The sequence below is a fragment of the Rhinolophus ferrumequinum genome, chromosome 2, assembly GCF_004115265.2.
Source record: "Rhinolophus ferrumequinum isolate MPI-CBG mRhiFer1 chromosome 2, mRhiFer1_v1.p, whole genome shotgun sequence".
Taxonomy (NCBI): Eukaryota; Metazoa; Chordata; class Mammalia; order Chiroptera; family Rhinolophidae; genus Rhinolophus; species Rhinolophus ferrumequinum.
The window spans coordinates 51,073,002-51,094,166 of record NC_046285.1 but is presented as its reverse complement, the minus strand read 5'-3'; the positions used below and the strand labels follow the sequence as shown (position 1 = coordinate 51,094,166).

At 40.4% G+C, this 21,165-nt stretch overlaps 1 protein-coding gene across 4 annotated transcripts in view; it reads right to left on the bottom strand.

Annotated features, from left to right (window-relative positions):
- The window catches only part of SENP5 (SUMO specific peptidase 5), a 44,253-nt gene extending 25,454 nt beyond the window's left edge, over positions 1-18,799 (bottom strand). For 2 of the 4 annotated variants that reach the window (XM_033126183.1, XM_033126159.1), the window contains exons 1-2: positions 18,594-18,799; positions 5,251-6,788 (exon numbers count right to left, since the gene is read on the bottom strand). In XM_033126183.1, the coding sequence (XP_032982074.1) occupies positions 5,251-6,757 (1,507 nt within the window). In that variant the 5' untranslated portion in view covers positions 6,758-6,788; positions 18,594-18,799. Of the gene's footprint in view, positions 1-5,250; positions 6,789-14,955; positions 15,066-18,593 lie in introns of all 4 variants that reach the window. The other 2 variants (XM_033126167.1, XM_033126172.1) reach the window with 2 other exon arrangements.
- Positions 18,800-21,165: the final 2,366 nt, after the last annotated feature.

Genomic DNA, 21,165 nt, shown 5'->3' with positions numbered 1-21,165 from the left:
GGCAAGAGAGGAAGAGGAGAGCCTAGTCCCATCAAATCATAAATCTACAGTGATTAAAACAGAATAGTGCTAGCATAGAAATAGAGAAACCAAGTCCAGAAAGAGACCCAATGGCAGGTGGCATCTCATAACCATGGGGAAAAGATGAATCAATCAATAAATAATATTAGTGCTAACGACTAAATCATTTATTCACAATTGGAATTCATTTTGGTGTAAAGAATGAGGTAGGGACCCATCTTTAGTTTTCCCCAGCTAAATGGAAAAATAACACACTAATAGTCTAGAAGAAAACAGAGTTGAACATTTTTATACAATTGAAACAGGAACAAGCTTTAAGTAGAAGTGTTTTTGTTTCCTAATACATGACCGTAAACATTAAAGTAGCGGTCACCCCATAATTCCTTTAGAACTTTTATGCCCCTGTGAACATGTATTTCTTAAACACGTAAGTAGCAGACTATACTTACTCTTCTTGAAGCTGCATTTTCCTAGTCAATACATCATGTTATATTTTTTTCCTAAGTCAATTCAAAACAATCTACTAGTCCATCAAATGGGTATGCCGTATTTTCACCAATTCCCCATTGATGACCATTTAAGTTGTTAATGTTTAGCTCTCTAAATAGTGTCACAATTAAAACCTTTGATACATCCTTGTTCTATTGTTTCCCCAGAACACTTGCTAAAAGTCAAAATTCTGGGTCGAAGGACATGCAGATCTAAAATTTCAAATTTTCACTTATGACTTGTTATACACACACACACACACACACACGATTTTAATGCTTAGGAAGTCAAATTGGTGTATTTTTATTGCTTCTGAGTTTCCTATCATGCTTTAAAATGTCTTAGCAACATGAGATTATAAAAATGGTCTCATATTTGTTTAACAGCTCTATTGAACTGATACACACCACAAAATTCAACCTCTTAAAATATACAATTCAGTGACTTTGCATACTCAGAGTTGTGCAATTATTACCTAATTCCAGAACATTTGCATTACTCCACAACGAAACTTTGTACCTGTTAGCAGTCACGCCTCGTTCCCCTCTGCCCCCAGCCCCTGGCAACCATTAATCTTTCTATCTCTGGATTTGCCTACTGTGGATATTTCAAATCAATAGAATCATAAGGTATATGGTGTGGACCTTTTGAATCTGGCATCTTTCACTTAGCATGTTTTCAAGGTTCACCCACAATGAAACATGTATCAGTACTCCATTCCTTTTGATGGCTCAATAATACTCCACTGTATAGATATATCAAATTCTACTTATTCATTCATCAGTTCCTGGATGTTTAGGTTGTTTCTACTTTTTGGCTATTATGAATAATGATGCTATGAACATTTGTGTACAAGTTTTTGTGTCTGCACTTATTAAATTTTTAATCTATCTAGAATCTATTGTGATATACGAATCTATTTTTTCCTTCCAAAACATACAGTTAATCTGAATACAGAATCCTGGATTTTCATATCCTCCCTCAAGTTTTTAAATTTTTCAGCAACTCACTACTGTCATTGCCAAGCATCCAACTTAGTTTGGAAGGGAGTGATTTTCTTTTTACACTTGTATTTCATCAATTTATGCAATAGTTAATAAAATCATTTTATTTTTACTTTTTTTATTAGTTTCAGGTGTACAAAGCAACATAACAGTTAGACATTTCACACCTCAGAGTGATAAGCCCCTCCCCCAAGCTACTAGCCTTCTGACATCACATGTAACTGTTACAATACCCTTGACTATCTTCCTTATGCTATACTCCACCTTCCGTGACTGGGTGCATGTGTGTGTATATATATGTGTGTGTGTATATATATATAAATAAAATTACAGTTGACATACAATATTATTCTACTTCAGCTTCAGGTTACAGCACAGTAGTCAGGCATCTACACAGTCTATGAAGTGATCCCCTCAAAAAGTCCAGTCCTCAAGTGGCACCTTACATGACCTTTACATTGCTGATTACACCCCCCACACTACATTTCACATCCCCATGACTATATTGTGTCTACTAATTTGCTCTTTCTAATCCTTTTACCTTCTCCCCCATTCCCTCTCCCCTCCCATCTAGCAACCAACAGCTTTTTTTTCCTATATCTGAGTCTATTTCTGTTTTGTTTGCTCATTTATTCTGTTCGTTAGAGTCCACATATAAGGGAGATCATATGGTATTTGTCTTTCTCAGTCCGACTTATTTCACTTAGCATTATATCCTCTAGGTCCATCCATGTCATCGGAAATAGTAAGATTTCATTGTTTTTTATGGCCGAGTAATACTCCACTGTATAAATGTACCCGTTTCTTTATCTAATCGTCTATTGATGGGCATTTCAGTTGTTGCCATATCTTGGCTATTGTGAATAGCGCTGCAATAAACATAGGGGTGCATACATTTGTTCAAATTAGTGTTTTGGCTTTCTTTGGATAGATACCTAGGAGTGGAACTGCTGCGTCATAAGGTAGTTAATTATGAAACACAATATACATGTGCACATATACTAATACTTGTATAGGACAAATTGGAGTAAGTAAATTGTCTAAGCAAACCGGAATAAACACAACTGGCTCTTGATAAACCCACCGCACTGAGCAGAACGTGCAGTCACATTAGAGAAAGCCAGCCCTCAGCACACCATGGAACTTCACACTGGCTAATGCTGCAGCAGTCAAGGAAGGGGGCACCTACCGTGCCCACTGCCCTACACTGATTCCTGACTGCTCTATCACTTCTGGTTCCTTAGGTTTAGTCCTTTTGTTGAATTTGTCTCTTTCATTGTGCTGGCTTTCCTCAGGTGGTTGGTGATGGATTCTGGGCTCTCTACTCGGTTACCTGACGGGTGAGGAGAGGGCTATGATGTGCAGTAGCTGCTGCTCTGCCTTGAACTATTTCCAGTGGGATTGGAGATGTGAAGAATCCCGAAATCTGTTCTTCGGGAAATGGATGTTCCTCATTCTTGCCATTTGTTACAATGGAACAGGGGGAGGGGGAGGCGGAAATGTCCTGTCTCTCCCCACCAATCTGCTGTTCTTAGAAGTTCAGTGCTGTATGTCAATTTTATCTCAGTGGAAGTGGGTGGAGGGTGAGAATTTCAGCTTGATAGCAGACATCCTCCTTACAGATATGTGACACAAGAAGGGAGAGGTGCTTTTGTTGAGATTCCCCACTGATCAGTCTTTTACTATGGGTCTCCCCTTTTCTCCCTATCTCCACCATCTCAAGAAATGGGACTCGCTGTGGGGAACCACTGTCCTGCACTAATCTTCTTCCTGCCAATGGGGCTGACCTCTGGACCTTCCCACTATTTTCTGCCTTGTTTTTGAGTATGGAGATACATACGTGTTTTTCATATATTTTTCATAATTTCTATGGGTTTGGTCAGAGGAAGAAGAGATTCCATGTGCTTACTTCATCCTCTTAAACCTGGAACTGCTATTGGTTTCTGACAGATATTCTTTACTAAGTGAAGGAAATTTTATTTATTCCTAGTTTTCTAAGATTTAAACACAGGAAAGCTGAGTTTTATTAACAGGCTTTTCAGTACTTGATGATGCCATGCTTTTTCTCCTTTAGCCTGTGAAAATAATGAATTACATCACAGATCACTAAATGTGAATTGTGTAAAACTTCCTACTTCCTCATATCATGCTACAGTTTTACTGTATGCCATATTCAATTTATCAATTGTTTTTTGAAGTGCTACATCTATATTTGTAAGTTAATTGGTATTTGTAGGTAAATGCTAACTTTTTCAGGCTTGTGTATCACAGTTGCTAACCTTACAGTAGGGAAATTTGTCTCTCTAGGACAGTACAAACTACAGAAATGGTGTTTTTTAATATTTGCTCGGACTCTGCACTCTGTATCTTCTAGTGGGGGGGGAATTTTTATACATACTTAACAGTTGGGAAAACAGTGTTCAGAATTGTTTAAACCACCAAGAAGTAAGTCTCCTAACTCCCCAGGAAAAGCTATTTATAACAATTTGATGTATCTGTCCAATATGTCCTATACAAATATTAATATATGTGTACATATATATATACACATATACTCATCCTATATATGTGCCTATGTATCTTTTAACAAAATGGCATCATTCTGTTTTGCAACTTGCTTTTTTCACTTTATATAAATAGTTTTCAAACTATAGATCAAATTTATTCCTTAACAGCTTCATTGTACACTATTGCCTGGGTGTGCTGTCATTTATACTTCCATAGAAACATTTGTTTTGGTTGTCTTTAGTTTCTTACAACCAAGACAATAAGTAATGTCCCTATACAAATATATTTGTACTTTTAGATCTTCAATAAATTGCAAGAGGGGATTGTGTCCAAGACTGACATTGCCATATTGTCTTCCAAAAATGCTTATGCCAACTTACTTCACGGCGTAGATTTTGACAATTAGATTTTTTAAAGCATGACGTAAAAACCTGAAGCCATAAAGACAGATAAATTTTACAATCTAAGAACTGAAATTTTCTGTTAAGCAAAAATATCATACACAAAGTCAGAATACTGAGGCTTTTACCTTTTGAGAGGGAAAAACTTAAATTCTTATAACATTTATAATTAAAATTTAACATCTTTAAAACCAGAATGATGCTAACTAAGGTCATGAAGGTAGGAATCAGTGGATTTTGTTTAATGCTATATTCTTAGAACTAGCACAGTGACTTGTACAAAGGAGCTTCTCATATATTAATAAAATATAAATAATTGAATAGAAAAATCGCAAAGAAAAATTACATACAAACAAAAAATGGCCAAAAACACAGAAAAAAATTGTTCAAACTTAAAAACGCAAATTAAAACAAAGAACTCATATGATCTGTAAGACTGGCAAAGTTTAACAAGTGTAAACTGGTTCAACTTTTTGGAGGGTGATTTAACAATTCCCTTACATTTTTAAGTGTGAGTATTTTTCCATCATCAATTCTACTAGGAGTTTAACTTACAGAAACAATTGTATAAATATAAAGAAGTAATTTCATTGCACCATTGTTTATAGAAGTTAATAACTGGAAGCAACACAAGTGTCCATCAATCAAGAATTAAATAAATTATGGGACATCTATGTAACACAACAATATAAAAGGCTTCAAGAAGAATGTGTGACTGCTGAATGGGAAATCCATGGTTGGGAAGCAAGAACAGGACACTCCTAGAAAGGATAACAGACAGCAAGTGTGAGCTGGAGGTTGGGGGAGAATAAAGGAAGAGTGCATACCCGAAAGGCAGATTGACAGCTGTTCATCATCGACTGGAGATGCTTTCTGACTGTTCTTCCCACCTCCCATTTGATTTTCTAGTTTGAGTTCAGTGCACGTCAGAGGAGCCTCCAGGGGACTTTTACAGTAAGGGTGGTCCAGCAACTTAGAACTAAGAATGTTCTGCTTGAGAGATCCATCCTCATCCATCTGGCATGAGCTCTCTATCTGAACAGTCTCTTCGGACACGAGCCCATCTCCACTACTTACAGACTGATCTGCCCCGGACACCGCCAGTTTTACCCTGTCATCACTGACAGTACTTGTCCAATTTTCCTGACCCAGAGTCAGAGCATCGCTTTCAGTTTCCGAAATAAACACGTTACTAGAATGATGTTCTGGTAAGGGGATGTCATGAGTCAGCTCTGTACACTCCCACTTAGGAGAGGAACAGGGTGACTGGTCCCAGCTGTATGTGGCACTGCCATTCGGGTGGTCAGGGAATGCTTCATCTAAACTAAGCTCCTGGCCCAAGAAAGGACTTCCTTTAGTGCAGTCCTCAGGCACGTGCGCGTTCTGTCCCTTCACCACAGCACTGCTGTCCATATCTGGGAAGTACGGTTGGTGTTGACAAGAAGGGTCCTTAAGTTCGGGGGAAGGGAATGGGCTACAAGTGCCACCCTCACCGTTCTCCCTACGGGTCTCTTGATGGTCCCCCGTGACCTGCACCCAGCTTTGCTGGGATTTTTTTAGCTTGCAAACTTTGTTTTTTGTTCTGAAGTGCTGGGATCTGAGAATCCTATACCGAAATCTAATCATGGATAATTTCTCATACATCATAAGAGGAGATACTTTTATTCTTCTATGTTGGTTAAGTTGAAACTTTTTTGGAGTCAGGGGTCCCCCATTCCTGTGGTGCTCTAGCCCTTGGTAGCAGCTATAACAAAAGCGCTTTCTCTTATGGTTGCTCAGTGTGACCACAATTGTGCCGCTCTCACCTGGACTCTGGCTCTCCCCATTGAACTTCATGGGAAAGTCAGACGCTTGCAGCTCTGTCCTCGGTCTGTGACCAATGGCCTGACCTAAAACACTATTGGCTGGCAAGTCAGCAACTGCTTTCAAGAGATTTTTCTCTCCACAATACTCATGGTCAGAGTTCTTTGCTGATGACAGCAACTTCTCTGCTTGGAATTTCAGAAGGGTCCTTGAGGAAATGAAGTGTTTAGTGCCTTTTCTTTTCACTTTAGAGGGCAAAGTACTAACATTTTCAGCAGCCACTTTGGACTTTGTCTTAGTAAAAAAGGGTTCATCCTGGATCCACGTTTTCTGGATTTGAAGGGCCTTCTTTCTGCACTGGGAATGCCTCAAATGCCTGCTCCAAGTAACTGGCCTTCCCAACTTGGCTTTCAGAATGCACAAGTGCTGGTGGAAGTAGAACTTCTTAAAGCCTCCAAACCCAGTATTCCATTTCTCAGAAAAGGCTAAGTGGATTCCTTTCCTCCATGGAGTTTTCCTCTGTTTTTTCATTTTTCTGATGCATAATGAGATCTGGATGTAGCTGTTAAGAAGAGAAAGAAAAGTTACATTTCTGCCCTAATAATAAGGTCATAAAGACATATTCACAGAGGAGGCCCTACAACTAAAGACATACAGAAGAAGCCACCTCAAAACTGGTAGGAGGGGCAGAGACGAGGAACGGGCTGGTCTCACACTCGCGTGTGACCATTAAAAACTGGGAGGGATATTTCGGCTGTGGAGGTCCCCCCAGGAGGAGCAAGGGGCTCTAGCCCCACACCAGGCTCCCCAGCCCAGGGTTTCAGTGCCAGGGAGAGAAGTCCCCATAACTTCTGGCTGTGAAAACCAGTGGAGATTGTGGCTGAATGAGGCCAGGGGGGCTGAAGTCCTGGGTGCTCCTCTTAAAAGCCCTGTGCGTGGACTTACTCGCTGACGGACTTACTCACTCTGAGCTCCAACGCTGGGGCAGCGGCTTGAAAGGCGCCAGGGACATAGGGGGAGGAAATGAGTTGTCTGGCTGCAGGGTGAAGGCTAGAGGGGCAGCTTTCTCCTAGATGAAGGAGCTGGCAGAAGCCATCTTTTTGTGGAGCCCTCCCCACTCCCTGCGTGCAGACACAGGTGGCCCCATGTCTCCATCAACCTGGCTATCACAATTGTTCGCCATGATTCTCTGAGACCCTGATCCACCCAACTTTTGGGCACATGCAAGCCACTTCCAGTGGCTTTTCTGTATAAATGACCTGCCTTGGCTCACGCTGTGGACTGTCCTAAAATCTCTCAAAGGTTCACAAAACCCAAACAGCAGCACCTGGCTTTAGCATGTCCTGTACCTCTGGCTGAGCAGCCTTAAGCCCAACACTACCAGCAGCTGGCCTCAGTTTGCATTTTGGCCTCTTGAGGTGCCTCTAAGCTCAGCATAGGTAGCAGCATTCTGCGATTGCTTTGTGGCTCATGTCAGGTGGCCCTGGGCAGGGCACAGGATGCAGCCAAACTTGGCTTGAGGTGGGGCCTCTCCCAGAAGGCCCTGAGGCTGGCATGCCCACTGGTCAGCTTCAGACCCAGCTGGAGCATCACCTGGCCACCTCTGTTGATGACGCATCCAAAAAGCACACTGAGCAGGCACCAATTCCCTGCTAAAACAAATCCTGCTCTATATGGTCAACCCCTGCATAACTCCCCCACTGCAGTCACGGCCAGTCCTCACAACCAATCAGCCCAAGAATCAATCCCTTCCAATGATGTGCAAACAGCAACAAGGCTCAACTACAACAGGAGGACACACACAACCCACACAAGGGACATACCCTGAGTAACCAGCTCAGGTGACCAGGGAGACTGTGCCACTGAGCCCCACAGCACACCTACTTGTAAGGCCACTGTACAAAGGGCAGGAGACATAGCAGCCTTACCTAATACATAGAAACAAACACAGGAAGGCAGCCAAAATGGAGAGATAAAGAAACATGTCCCATGTAAAAGAACAGAACAAAGCTCCAGAAAAAGAACTAAACAAAATGGAGACAGCAATCTACCAGACTATGGTGGTCAGATGAGTACTAGATTTATCAGGGTGATCACTTCATAAGTTATTTAAATATCTAATCACTATTTTGTACACCTGAAACTAATATAATAGTGTCAATGTTAATTGAAAAATAAAAAATTATTTAAAATAAATAAATAAATCAACCAGAATAATGCAGGAGAAATCCAAAATGAAATATAAATAATAAATAAACCTAACTGTACTCATATTACAAATAAATAACATAACCACACTAAAAGGAGAACAGAAAAGAATTAACCAAAGTTACTTTAGAAAATATTATTCTGATTCTATAGTACAAGAAACAAAAGCACTGTGTATAAATACTATACTGTAGTTATCTATTTTGTTTTTCACAGAGGAATGAATTAACTCTGAAACTACTTCGTGTACATACAAAAATTCTAAAATTCAGCAAATAAGTAAATACATTGTGGATAATTAGAACTAGGTTTCTCATTGTTAGTGAAAGAAGTTACAAATAATGAAAGAGACAAAGTGAGATAGCTTTGAATCTATAGTGATAGCTTGAGATCCATGGTATTTGTATGAACTCACGGTGCTTAATATATAGATACAGATCTAGAAGTGTGCACATACATATACAGTGGTACCTCAGTTTTAGAACACAATCCATTCCGGAAGACTGTTCAAGTTCTGAAATGTTCGAAAACCGAGGAACGGTTTCCCCATAGAAAGTAATGCAAAATGGATTAATCCGTTCCAGACCTTTAAAATCAACCCCTAAAACTGCAACTTTAGGATGAATTTTACTATCTAATGATACCATAGATCCATAAAATTTATGGCGTTTGTAAAACAAAATGTTCATCAACAGAGACGTTCGAAAAACCAAGGTACTACTGTATATATTTTCTAGCTCTGTCCACTTAGAGGGCCTAGAAGCAATAACATCCCAGTAGCAATGGGAACCTCTAGCGCGCAGATCTTGGTTTCTAAATATTATTCTCCACGTAAAGAAATGGCTGATTCCAGGGCTGGGGCAGAGAAGTAGAAGATGAATCTGGAATATTACTACAGTTCCAGAAAGTAAAGAAATGCTCAAAGAATGATGATGATATGTCACAAGGACACAGGAGCCAACTTGAAGGGGGTCACAATAGCAAAAAAAAAACTGAGGAACTGAATATAAAATGACAGTAATAGATTATAACTCAATAGTAAATATCCTGAGTCTACAGTGATATAAATAACAAACAAGGAGATGGGACAACTCTTCCTTACATATAATTTCAAATCAGTAACTATAGAAGGAATGATGGAAATAGAAAAGTTTTAATTTCCAACTCCTTTCAGAAATAACTGACTCATGTAAGAATCATCAATGGATGCTAAAATTAAAGGGCGAAAGTACAATGAGAAACAAGATATTTACATAGTCTCAAATTACAAAGGCAAAAATTGTGCCTTTCAATGGAAAAACCTGGCATCACCTTAATCAGGTGATCAAGGTTAACATCATTAGTAATGACACATGGACAACATGTTTCTCTTGATGTGGCACAATGTCACTTGTGTAGTATTCTTATCAAAAATGTGTAACCTGAATTTAATAAGGAAACAACAGACAAACCCACACTTAGGGACACTCTTATAGGATATCTAGCCAATACAATTCAAATGTGTCAATCAAGGTTATGAAAGAAAAAAACATACTGAGGAACTGTCCCAGATTAAAGCACTAAGACTAAAGAGACAGGACAACTAATGCAACCTAGAATCCTGGATTGGATTACAGGAAAAAGGAAATTGTACTGTAGCTAGATAATGTAACATTGGAGGAAAGATGGGTGATGTATATATGAAATTTTTAAACTTTTTTGTAGATTTCAAGTTATTTCAAAGTGAAATGTTAAATTTTCTTCAACATTTAATATTTTGAGAAAATGTTCCAGAAAAATAGCACAGTATGACCAAGACTGAAAATAATGGAGTAAGGGGCCGGCCCGGTGGCTCAGGTGGTTGGAGCGCCATGCTCCTAATGCTCTCTGGTTTGATTCCCACCCTTTTGATTCCCACATGGGCCAGTGAGCTGCGCCCTCTACAGCTAAGACTGTGAACAACAGTTCTTCCTGGAGCTGGGCTGCCGTGAGCAGCTGGAGGTCAGTGTAAGCTGCTGAGTGCTGCTGCAGGCTACCATGTGCCGCCGTGAATGGCCAGCAGCCAGTGTGAGTAGCTGGCAGCCAGTGTGAGTTGCCGGCAGCCATCGTGAGCTGCCATGGGCTGCTGTGTGCTGCCATGAGTGGCCAGCAACCATTGTGTGCTGCCGTGAGCTGCTGTGAGCGGCCGACAGGTGACCAACCAATGACCGGTGACCGAATGCCTCAGCCAGGGGAGCGCAGGGCTCGTGATACCAGCATGGGCCAGAGAGCAGAAAGTTGTGCCCTACACAACAACTAGACTGAGAAACAACGGCTTGAACCGGAGTGGGGGGGGAGGCGGAAGAAGGGGGGAAATAAAGAAAATGGAGAAATATAATAAAATTAAAAGATCAGGCCAGGAGATTAAATTTACAAATAAGTTTCAGAAAGATAAACTAAGAAAATGCAGGAGAAGGGAGATGTCAAATACATAATTCAAGAACATTCTCAGAATCAAAGGACATGATTTTATACATGGAAAGAACCTATCAATAAATGAAAACAGACCCATACCAAAACATATCAATTATGAAATTTTAGACAACTAGGAGCAAAAACAACCTTCTATAAGCTGGGGAAAGAGCAGGTAATAACCAAAAAAAGGATGTGAGTGTGTGTGTGTGTGTGTGTGTGTCTACATATGTAAAACAAATATATATATAACATAGTTATATAAATATATAATTTTTTTAAGAATTAGGAATAGGAATGGCAATGGATTTAACAGCAAAATTGAAAACTGGAAGAAAATGTATCAATACTTTCAAAGTTCAAAGGGAAAATTATTTTGAGCGTAGTATTTTATTTTTTATTTATTTTTTAAAAGGATTAAAAACTTATCTTCCAATATCTTTTTTTTTTTAATTTATTGGGGAATATTGGGGAACAGTGTGTTTTTCAAGGCCCCTCAGCTCCAAGTCAAGTCATTGTTTTTAATCTAGTTGTGGGGCGCAGCTCAGCTCCAAGTCAAGCCGTTGTTTTTACTCTAGTTGTGGAGGGCGCAGCTCACTGGCCCATGTGTGAATTGAACTGGTGACGTTGGTGTTATAAGCACTGCGCTCTAACCAACTGAGCCAACCGGCCGCCCCTTGAGCATAATATTTTAGATGCAGTCAAATTATTGACCACAACTGAGTATAGAAAAACGGTTTTCAGAATATCTACACATCCTTTTCTCAGGGAACCATGAGAAGGTACTCTGACAAAATGAGGGAGTAAGTCAAAAAAGAAGACATGAGAATCAGGAAATAAGATCCGAAACAAGAGATAGGCATGAAGAATACTAAAGAAAATGGTAACGAAAGATGACAGAGTGATAACTGTGCCTTGGGCCTAGAGAGCCACCAATCCACAAGAGGTCAGAAGGTTCTGGGAGAGACGTCTTTAAAAATGTTAAACTGACAGAATTTCTAACGTATCTGAATGCAGACAGGAGATATAAACTAGAAGAGAGCATGAAGATAAATTAGTAATAAGTACAGAGAACAAACAAAAAAGACAATTATTATTATAATTTCAGGGACAACAAAAAGTTGTACAAGAAAGGAAAAACAGTCTTTGTGAACCGTCGTATACTTTACGACTTAGCTGTGACTACTACTTACATCATCCTAATAAGGTAAACACTGATCTAACCTAATGGTTCTCAACTAGATAACCCATTCCACACCCCACCCCGACATTTGGATATGTTGCAGTGAATTCAGGTTGGTATTGATATTCAGTGCCTGGGGTCCAGAAATGCTAAAAATCATGTAATGGACAGGCTAATGAAGAACTACAGTGTTTCCCCGAAAATAAGACTGGGTCTTATATTAAGTTTTGCTCCAAAAGACATATTAGGGCTTATGTTCAGGGGATGTCATCCTGAAAAATGTTGGTGTTGTATTTTACTTTATTTCTTTATCAATGGAAAAGCACTTTAAAAGAAATAAATTTCTTACTGTGAAATTTAAATATGTTCTCATTGTGTACTACCGATATAAAAGATTTGGAATTTACTCTTTATAATACTTAAATGTAATTGCTGAGAAATCTTAATGTTTATTATATTAAGAATATCACATAAACACACACACATACAACTGCATAATTATCAGTCCAAAGCAAATTTTGATTAAAGAAAGTGGGAGGAAAAAAGCATATATCGAAGTTCTTTAAAATCCTCCCCAAATTAGAGAAAACTATCTGGACTGTGCCTTAAAAAGTTAAACTAATATAACACACGTCTGGTGGTGACTATATCACCAATAATGTTAAAATTGTAAAAAATATACAAACATCTATTAAATTTAAATTCAATAAATATTTAAATTTCTACAAATATAATGGCACTGAGCTTTCAAAAAATGTATAGTCCAGTGGAAGGGTTATTTGAAAAAGTATTGACAAATGTGATGCATATAAGATAAAATTCAGAGTATTATGCAAATATCTCGCAAGAGGATCAGGGAAGACCTCTGTGAAAAAATTATTTTTAAGCTAAGACAAAGGATGAGAAAGAGTTGCTAGGCAAAAGGAACAAGTAAACAAAAGCCCAGGAGAAGAAATATAGTATTCCAAGGAACTGAAAAAACTTTAGTATCACTTAAAGGAGGAACTGAAGAGGTAGGCAAGAAACAGAAAAGCTGAATTAATGATGCTGCTATTCACACAAAGGTAGTGCGAAGCCACTAAAAGACAAAGAGGAGTACAAGATCTGATTTGTATTCTTAAAAAGATCATTCTACCTGCAGTGTACAGAACGATGGGGAGGCCATAGCCACGGAAACCTGTTAGGAGGCTGTTACAGACAAAGGTAGGCAAGGTGCAATAGCTACTTGGATCGAGGGAAAATCGGGAAAAGCAGCAAAGTAAATTGGTCTCGAGATTTTTAAGGACAGAAATGACAGGACTGGGGGAAGGCCTATATGTGGGGAGCGTTTTAGTATGAGCTACTAGATCGATGGTGGTATAATTTATAAGGAACAAATAGAGAAAGACTGGAGGAAGGTTATACTGCCTATGCCTTTAGTTTTAGACATGTTAGATTTGAGAGGACTATAAGAAATCCAAGTGGATGCATACTGTTGGATTTACAGGCCAGGAACTCGGAAAGGAGGATACCACAGGAATCCCAATTTAAGTCATCAGCTTACAGTAACCAAAGCTATAGAAAATGATAACCTCATCTAGGGAGAATTTGCAAAAGGGAAAAGAGAATGCACTCTAGGATGAAAAGGTGACGTAAAGGAAGAAGACTACCAAGCAAAAGAAAGTGAGAAGGAATGATCAGGGAAATAAGGCAGAAAAACAGGTAAGAGTGGTGTCAGAAAAGCTAGAAAAACTTTCTAGCAGGGAAATGGCCAAAGGCTGTTGAGAGGTCAAGCAAGATAAGGATTAAAAAGTGTCCATTTCATTCTCATTACATTTGCAAGAGAAATTTTAGTAGAATGGAGAGGATAAAAACAAAGATGGAGTGAAGAAAACATTACATAAAACTGCTCAAGAAGCCTGAGTAAATCTGAGCGAGACAGGGCAGGCTTTTGTTTTAAGAGAGTTGTAATCGTTTACATGGTGATGGAGTACTTTACTTACGGATGAAGATGGCAGACTGAACAGACATTTTACTTTCGCTTACATTTTACATTTCCTCCCAAATGCCCATTCAAATGAGAATAAAAATTTTCTTAAACTATGTTTTAAGATAACTTACATACAGTGAAATGCACACATCTTAAGGGTTTGTTTTGTTGTGTGTGTTGTTGTTGTTTTTTTTAAAGCATATGCACACAACATGGAAGAAGAGGACAACAGAACCTTTTGGAAGATGGAAGGCAGACTTACTTCCAGACCTAAGAAAGTTAAATCTCAAGCTTGCAAGGAGGAAAGCAATCCAATTTATACAACAGTGCCTTAAGACAGTTCAGGAATTGGTAGCAGCAGGTTCTGTAAGAAGGGGGGTAAATTTGGTGCTAAAACCAAGATGATTGGTCAAATCATTTAGATACCTCCTACTCTCCACAAAACCAGGCAACCGCCCTTCCCCATCTTTGCAGAAGCCTAAGATATTATTTGCAAGACTAAACTAGAGCAATGCTGTCCAATAAAACTACTGAATGATAGAAATAATCTATATCTGCCCTATCCAATATGGTAGCCTCTGGATACATGTGGTTATTGGCCACTTGAAATGTGTCTAGTACAACTGAAGAACTAAATCTTTAATTTTATTTAATTTCAATTATTTAAATTTAAGTTGCTACACGTGGCTAGTGGATACCACAGTGGACAGTGCAGCTCTAGAGGGTAAAACAAAGGATTCCTGGATGACTTCTACCCTTTCCCCCAATTTAACTACCAGATTGCTGGTGACCCAGCTTATAAGCTCCAAGCAGACGTGAAGGTTCTTCAAATCTAACTAACGCAAGAGAAAAAAACAAAAATACTGCTATTGAAGGTTCTCCAATAAAATAGTCCAGCTGGCGCACCCTAAAACTGACAAATCCCAACCATGTACTCACAGCACATGTAATTAAAATTCAAAGCAACCTCCTCATGAGGTCTGTCGATATTTCTGCATCTGTATTTTCGGCCATGCTGTTGTGTTCATGTTCACCAAATATCAACATGCCTTCAAAGATAAAACTCACACACAAGGGAAACAGGAGTGAGCTTTGAACTCTTATTAGGTATTCACGGCCCAAATTCTGAAAAACCCTTAAGCGGCCCAATATTTGGGTAAAAGTTTGCAGTGCTGCCACTGGACTGGTTAACTCAAGCATCATTATAAAAAAGTTCTTTCTCCTAGAGGTAAAACGACAGTGATGAGACTAGCTGTTGTGCAGTACATAAACAGGGGTGGGGTTACCCACTCCAGAAAAATGAGACAGAACGGCTTGTAGTAGGAAACAAGATTTAGAACAAAACAAAAAAAATATTTCTCATTGGCAGTAGAGGGCATGAATGAACCATAAAAAAGATCAAGATTGAGAAATGGAGACTTGTACATTTATGGTACCTACTAATGATACTTTCATCACATTCAGCCACCAGATATAGAGAGATGACTTAAGTATCCAATTTTGGTCTCAAGTCCATAAAGAAACGGAAGATTGCCTCAAGGACCAGCAAGCGACTTTTAAACTCCACTTTTCACTGGGTCTTCAAGTTCTTACCACACCACCCCTGCCTTTGTTTCTATTAATATGTTAAATCTGTAATATCAGTTTAGAATTAAATTGTGACCCTGGTTTCATATTTATCCTTTCTAAATATCTCTACTTGAAAAGTTTACTCTGTAAGAATCTGAAATTCAACAATTTTCAAAACTTCAGAATTAAAATATTTCAAACACAAAAATAAAGAATTTGGAGATTTAGTCACTTGGTTTTTCATCTGAGGCACATACCTATGTCTTTCTAGATTCTGAAATCACAGACCACCTATCTGTTAACATGGCGTTTTTAATCAGTGAATTTAGAATTCCCTTTTTCATGTCGCTGTCGGAAGTTAACATGCTATAAAATGGACATTTTAAAAAAGAAAATCATTCAGCATCTTCTTTTAGAGGATTTGTGATGTAGGGTCCATTTTTGGCTCTTACTACTAACACAGAATAGGAATTACTAGAGCAATGAGAAGGCTATTAAAGAATAATTTGAGAGTGAATATACAAGTATCTCCCTAAAAAAGAACACTCAACTCTGCCTGATAGCCTATTACCTTAATAATTCTGAAAATATTACCCACCCCCCAAAAAAAGTCATGAGGTTTTCACTATAATGGGTAAGAAAAATACACACCAGGCACTGTCACCACCTCAGCAGTTGATCCTTTCCAGGCATCTACCAAATGCTTTAACTCAGTGGCACAGTACAACTGAACTGAGAAAATAAAAAGGGACTAAAAATTCAAAGACAAGCATAAAGTAAATACTGACAGCCTCTAGTTCGATCAGGCCGTATAGAGCCCAGTTCTCAAACTGAATTCCAGAGAAAGCGGGCTAGTGATACAAAGTTCAGCAGTCATGCATACCACAGAGGAGGAAGGGAGGAAAAGCACTGGGCTTATGATAAGCCAATGCAAAAGCAAAATAATCTTAAATTGGAATTTCTCCGTGGTTTATGAAGGCTCGACACAAAAACTTACAAAAAAACTGATTTATAAAAGTGATATAATCCTTATATTATTCTGCCAACAAACAAACCTAAGCAAAATTTAGTACGAAATTTTACTGTAAAATCTACTTTCATGAAAGAGGAGTCTAACTGCATAGAAAGCTATAACAACAGAATTACAGAGCTACTGACTTAAAGGGTTTTTTTTTTTTTTTTTTTTTAACTTGTGAGCTCAAGGCACTACAAAACCTGCAATGGTACTATTGATTCAAGTCAAGTTATTTGTTAAGGAAAGGAAGAGAAAGAGAAAAAAAATTAAGAAGGCCTAGAAGGCAACAAACTGGTTGGGCACGACACTCATCTCTCTAAGCCTGTTTATAAACTGACATGTGAAACGTGATCTACATCTGTTTTCAAACCATGAGTATCACTTGACAAGCTTTGGAAAAACCACAAATACCCAGCTCCCACTTCAGATCTACTGAGGTAATGTCGAGGCATCTGGGGTTTGGTTTTAATTCCCCACTGCTTCTCATGCCCAGCCAGGTTTTGGAACCACTGGTGTAGATGACCTTCCGTATCCATGACTTAAAAGTACCAAATGGACAATTCTGTGTCAAAGGCTGCAGTCGGGTACATACTGCACAGCAGCCATCATCAGGCTCCACTGAGGCGAGGAAAGCATCCTTCATGTGTCTGACCGAGCAATTTAAGAAGAGGGGCTACTCACTAAAGTCACTGAGTGCATCTTCCATCCCTCCTGCCCAAACACTTCTCTCACTTAGGGTCTATTAAACTTCAGTGGTGAATGTTCTTTCTCCTATATAGAGAAAGGTATTTCCTCAGATGAACTGTCATGTCCAGCTACTCAAAGGAGTCAAGTTCCTGTATTTATTTTCAGCACATTTTCAATTAACATGAAGTGTTTCAGAGGTAGAGTGAGGGGTCCTCAGACATGTGCAAAGAATTCCTTCTAAAGTGGGCCAAGGTGTAAATGATGCCCCTCCCAGCTTTTCTCCTAGAAAGGGCAGACTCGGCAAAGTTATCTTGAGAAAGGAGCAACTGATTTGGGTCATCTCTCATGTATCAATCGTGTTTTATCAATAAGCATGAGACAGCTGGGTGACTACGAGGGTCTGATTTCTTCCTACTCCTGCCAAACCCACAGCACAGATTGCAGTTAGGTTCTAACTACACACGATCCTAGCATCTCTTCTGGCACCCTTGTCCGTAATAGGCTTAGTTATTCTAGGTAAAAGATGTAACTAGGAACCTACCATTAAGTGTACTGGATATCCTTAAATTGAGTGTGACTAGGGTCCCCAAACATTTCATGATTAACTTAACATTCTGCTTTCTTCATTTCTTTTAATTCTCCTTATTAACTTATACAGGTATAAAACAGCTCCACTGTACATGCGGTGAAAAACGACGAAGTGTTAAAACCACCACCAAATGGGAGGCTAGGATTTCAACTCAGCTCTTGTGACTCTCGGGTCCAAAACGCTTCCCACACCCTCTCGACATCTCTCCTCTCCCAACAGAATGGCCCTACAGTGGAACTGGAATCAAGCTTCCCACCACACTGTTCAATTGTTCACTAGAACAGGGTCCCAAAGTGTGGGGAAAGGAACCGAAGGCAGGAGAACTGTCCCTACAAATAAAATCCAGTGACTTCCAAGACCGCAGGAGCTGGAGGACCTCTAACAGCAGCTCTCTCTCTCTCTCTCTCCCCAAGCTTTCCCTGGCTTCAGGAGGAGCGGCCGGGGGCGCTCGTTTCCTCTGCTTCTGCGTCGTACAGCTCCAACTGGAGAGAAAGAGGGGAAGGACAGCGGTCCCTTGGGACGAGATCCCTCCCCGCCCCCAGAAAGGTACCGCAACGCTTAAGGAGAAATCTGCTGCCTCCGGGTGGGGCGTGGGAAGAGGGCAACGCTTGAGGCCTCCAGGCCGGGGTGCTGAGCTGGCGCGCACTGGCGCGGGAACGGCCAGGCAGCCGGGTCCGTCAGTCATCCGGCCGATTTGACACCCAGGTTGCCGCTTACCTCCGTCCCTTGCTGCCCTCACCTGCCCCGCCGCGGGCCCAGAAACTGCGGCAGCTCCCACTGCGGCCCCGCCTTTGCCAGCTGCAGGGAAAGACCCGTCAGCAAAGAGGTGGACGGCCTGCCCGCCGCGGCCACGGCCGCCGAGCTTCCTTTGCAGCCACTGCCGCGATGCCGGCGCTTACTTACTTCGTCACCTCCTTCCGGGCCCTCCCGCCTCAGCCCCGCCCCACACCGCGTGCGGGGTGCCAGAGCCGGCGATGACCCGGCGCTGGGGGCGTGGCTCCGCCTTCCGTTCCCTCCGCTTCCGGCGGCGCGCGCTCCCGCGCCTCCTTGGATGTCTGGCTTCTGCGTTGTGCTTCGCTGTCTGGACCCGCACTCGAGTCCCTACCGGGCGCCTCCCTCCAAACGGGGAAGGAATTGTAGAAGCTGATCTAGAAATTGCAGAAGCTCTAAAATTGGTTTGAGACCTCTGTTCAGCCCCCTCTGAAATTTTTACCCTAAAAGGGCTAGGGTAGACCGCAGCTGCCGTCCCTCCACTACTAACCCGTTTTCCCTTTTGCCACAAGCGAAAGACCTTCTTCCTGCGCTGGATGCTCTGGTCCAGGCATTTCTTCTCTCCTTCTCCTATGATGACCTTACCCATCGGCTTTATAATGCGCCTCTTCTTCTGTGCCCTGCCTCTTCTCCACTGAGAACATTTCCATGGGAGGGTAGAGCCCGGTTTTATTCATCTTAGTAGTCGGAGCACCAAACAGTGACTGGCCTACTACAAGTGCTTAGTAAGTCAGCGCAGTGAATCTGTTATTCTCTTTCTAAGGAGAGAGGAAAGTGACTTCAGTCTGATATGTTGAAATACTACTCATTAAACAAACGTTTTTTGGATGCGAACATGAAGTAGTCTTTCTCTTGGAGGCCCTCAGTCTGATTGTGGGGAAAGAGACATAAATAATTTTAATACAATATCCTGAGAGGAAAAAAATATAGCAGATTTATGGTGGAAGATAAATTCAATATTGGACATACTCAGTTCCAATTGTTGCAGGAAAGAGGGTTCTCAGCTATAGGCAAGATGCGCAAGAAAGAATTCGAGAGCGAGGCAGATAGCAAAGTAAAAGTAGTTTATTGAGTAAAGATCCGCTCCGTGGGCAGAGCAGAGGTTGCCTCCAAAATGAGACACAACCTTGATTTTGGTGCGACAGCAATTTTTATTTAGTAGGGGGTTTTTTGTATGAAAATGAAGGGGTAGAATATTAGTTCCAGGAAACTGGTGGGCTTTTCTGAGAATGGGGATACACCCCTTTTTTCTCCTTATATGGTCCTTTCCAAGTGTCATGGTGCCGGTGGGTGTGTTATTTAATATGGACATATATTTTAATGAGGGTATTAGGAGGCTGGAGGTTACTTGGGAGGTAAATCTCCTCACCATCTTGATCTTGGCCAATCCTGGCCTGTTCGTACTACATCCCGGTTTACTGGTTTTTCGCGGTGGTTGACAGTTCTTGCCCCATCCTGTCTAATCAGTAGCATGGAGATGGATGCAATGGAATACCAAGCGTTGGGTCTTAGGAGCCTCTTACCCCAGGTGCAAGCAATAAGGGTGTGACTGTAGAGAAGATATAAACAACAGTAAAACTGACTTCAATGTGGTTTGCTTTTAATTTTCACGTATGTCAGCAAATTCTAAACAATGTCAATAATAAAGTACTTCTCCTGCAAACAAAAGCTTTTCTTAGTCTTCCTTCTAAACAGTTGCAATAGTTACTAGAGTTTTAATATACAATCATGCGCTGCTTAACAGGGATACGTTCTATGATTTCAACATTGTACAAACATAGCGTACTGAGACAAACCTAGATGGGATAGCCTACTACACATCTAGGCTATATGGTATAGCTTATAGCTATATAGGGGAAGAAAAATAATTTTCCCTCTACCCTTCTGGGTTCTTGGCTAAGACATCCCTATAATAAAAGATTAATAGGAGAAAACAAACAAAAGTTTAATAATATGTATACCTCGTGTTCAAAAACAAAATTCAACCGAGTAAATTTGAAGTTCTAATTGGCTTTATTTAAGCAATCATCTCATCTATCATCTCATCTACGGTAGCAACTAGAAGGGCACTCCCAGGAGTTGTTCAAAATGGAAGGTTTTTATAGACAGAAAGAGGGTAGATTAAGAAGTTAAAAGAGAGGATTAGGGTGGAACTAAGAAAAGAGTGGATTATTTCAGGCAAGGACACCTTCCCTTAGGGGAAGGCAGGGGGGTCTTATCAGGCAGATTACCTCACTAGTGTTTATCAGGAAATTCCAGACTCCTTAAGATTATGTTTCTGGGAGGAGTTGAATCTACTATGATAAGATCAGTTATTAAATCTAGGTTTGGTATCAGGGGCTTTCAGCACGAGTGAAGCCATCCTGGTCCTATGGTTCTCTGTTTAACATTGGGAAAGACCCAGGAAAACTGAGTAACTCACCAAAATGGCTGAAGCCACTGTTAGGTAAAAGTTAAAGCATGTAGGAGAAGGAGGAGGGGGTCCATAGTGCCTACAGAAAAAGCTCATAACTAGCTT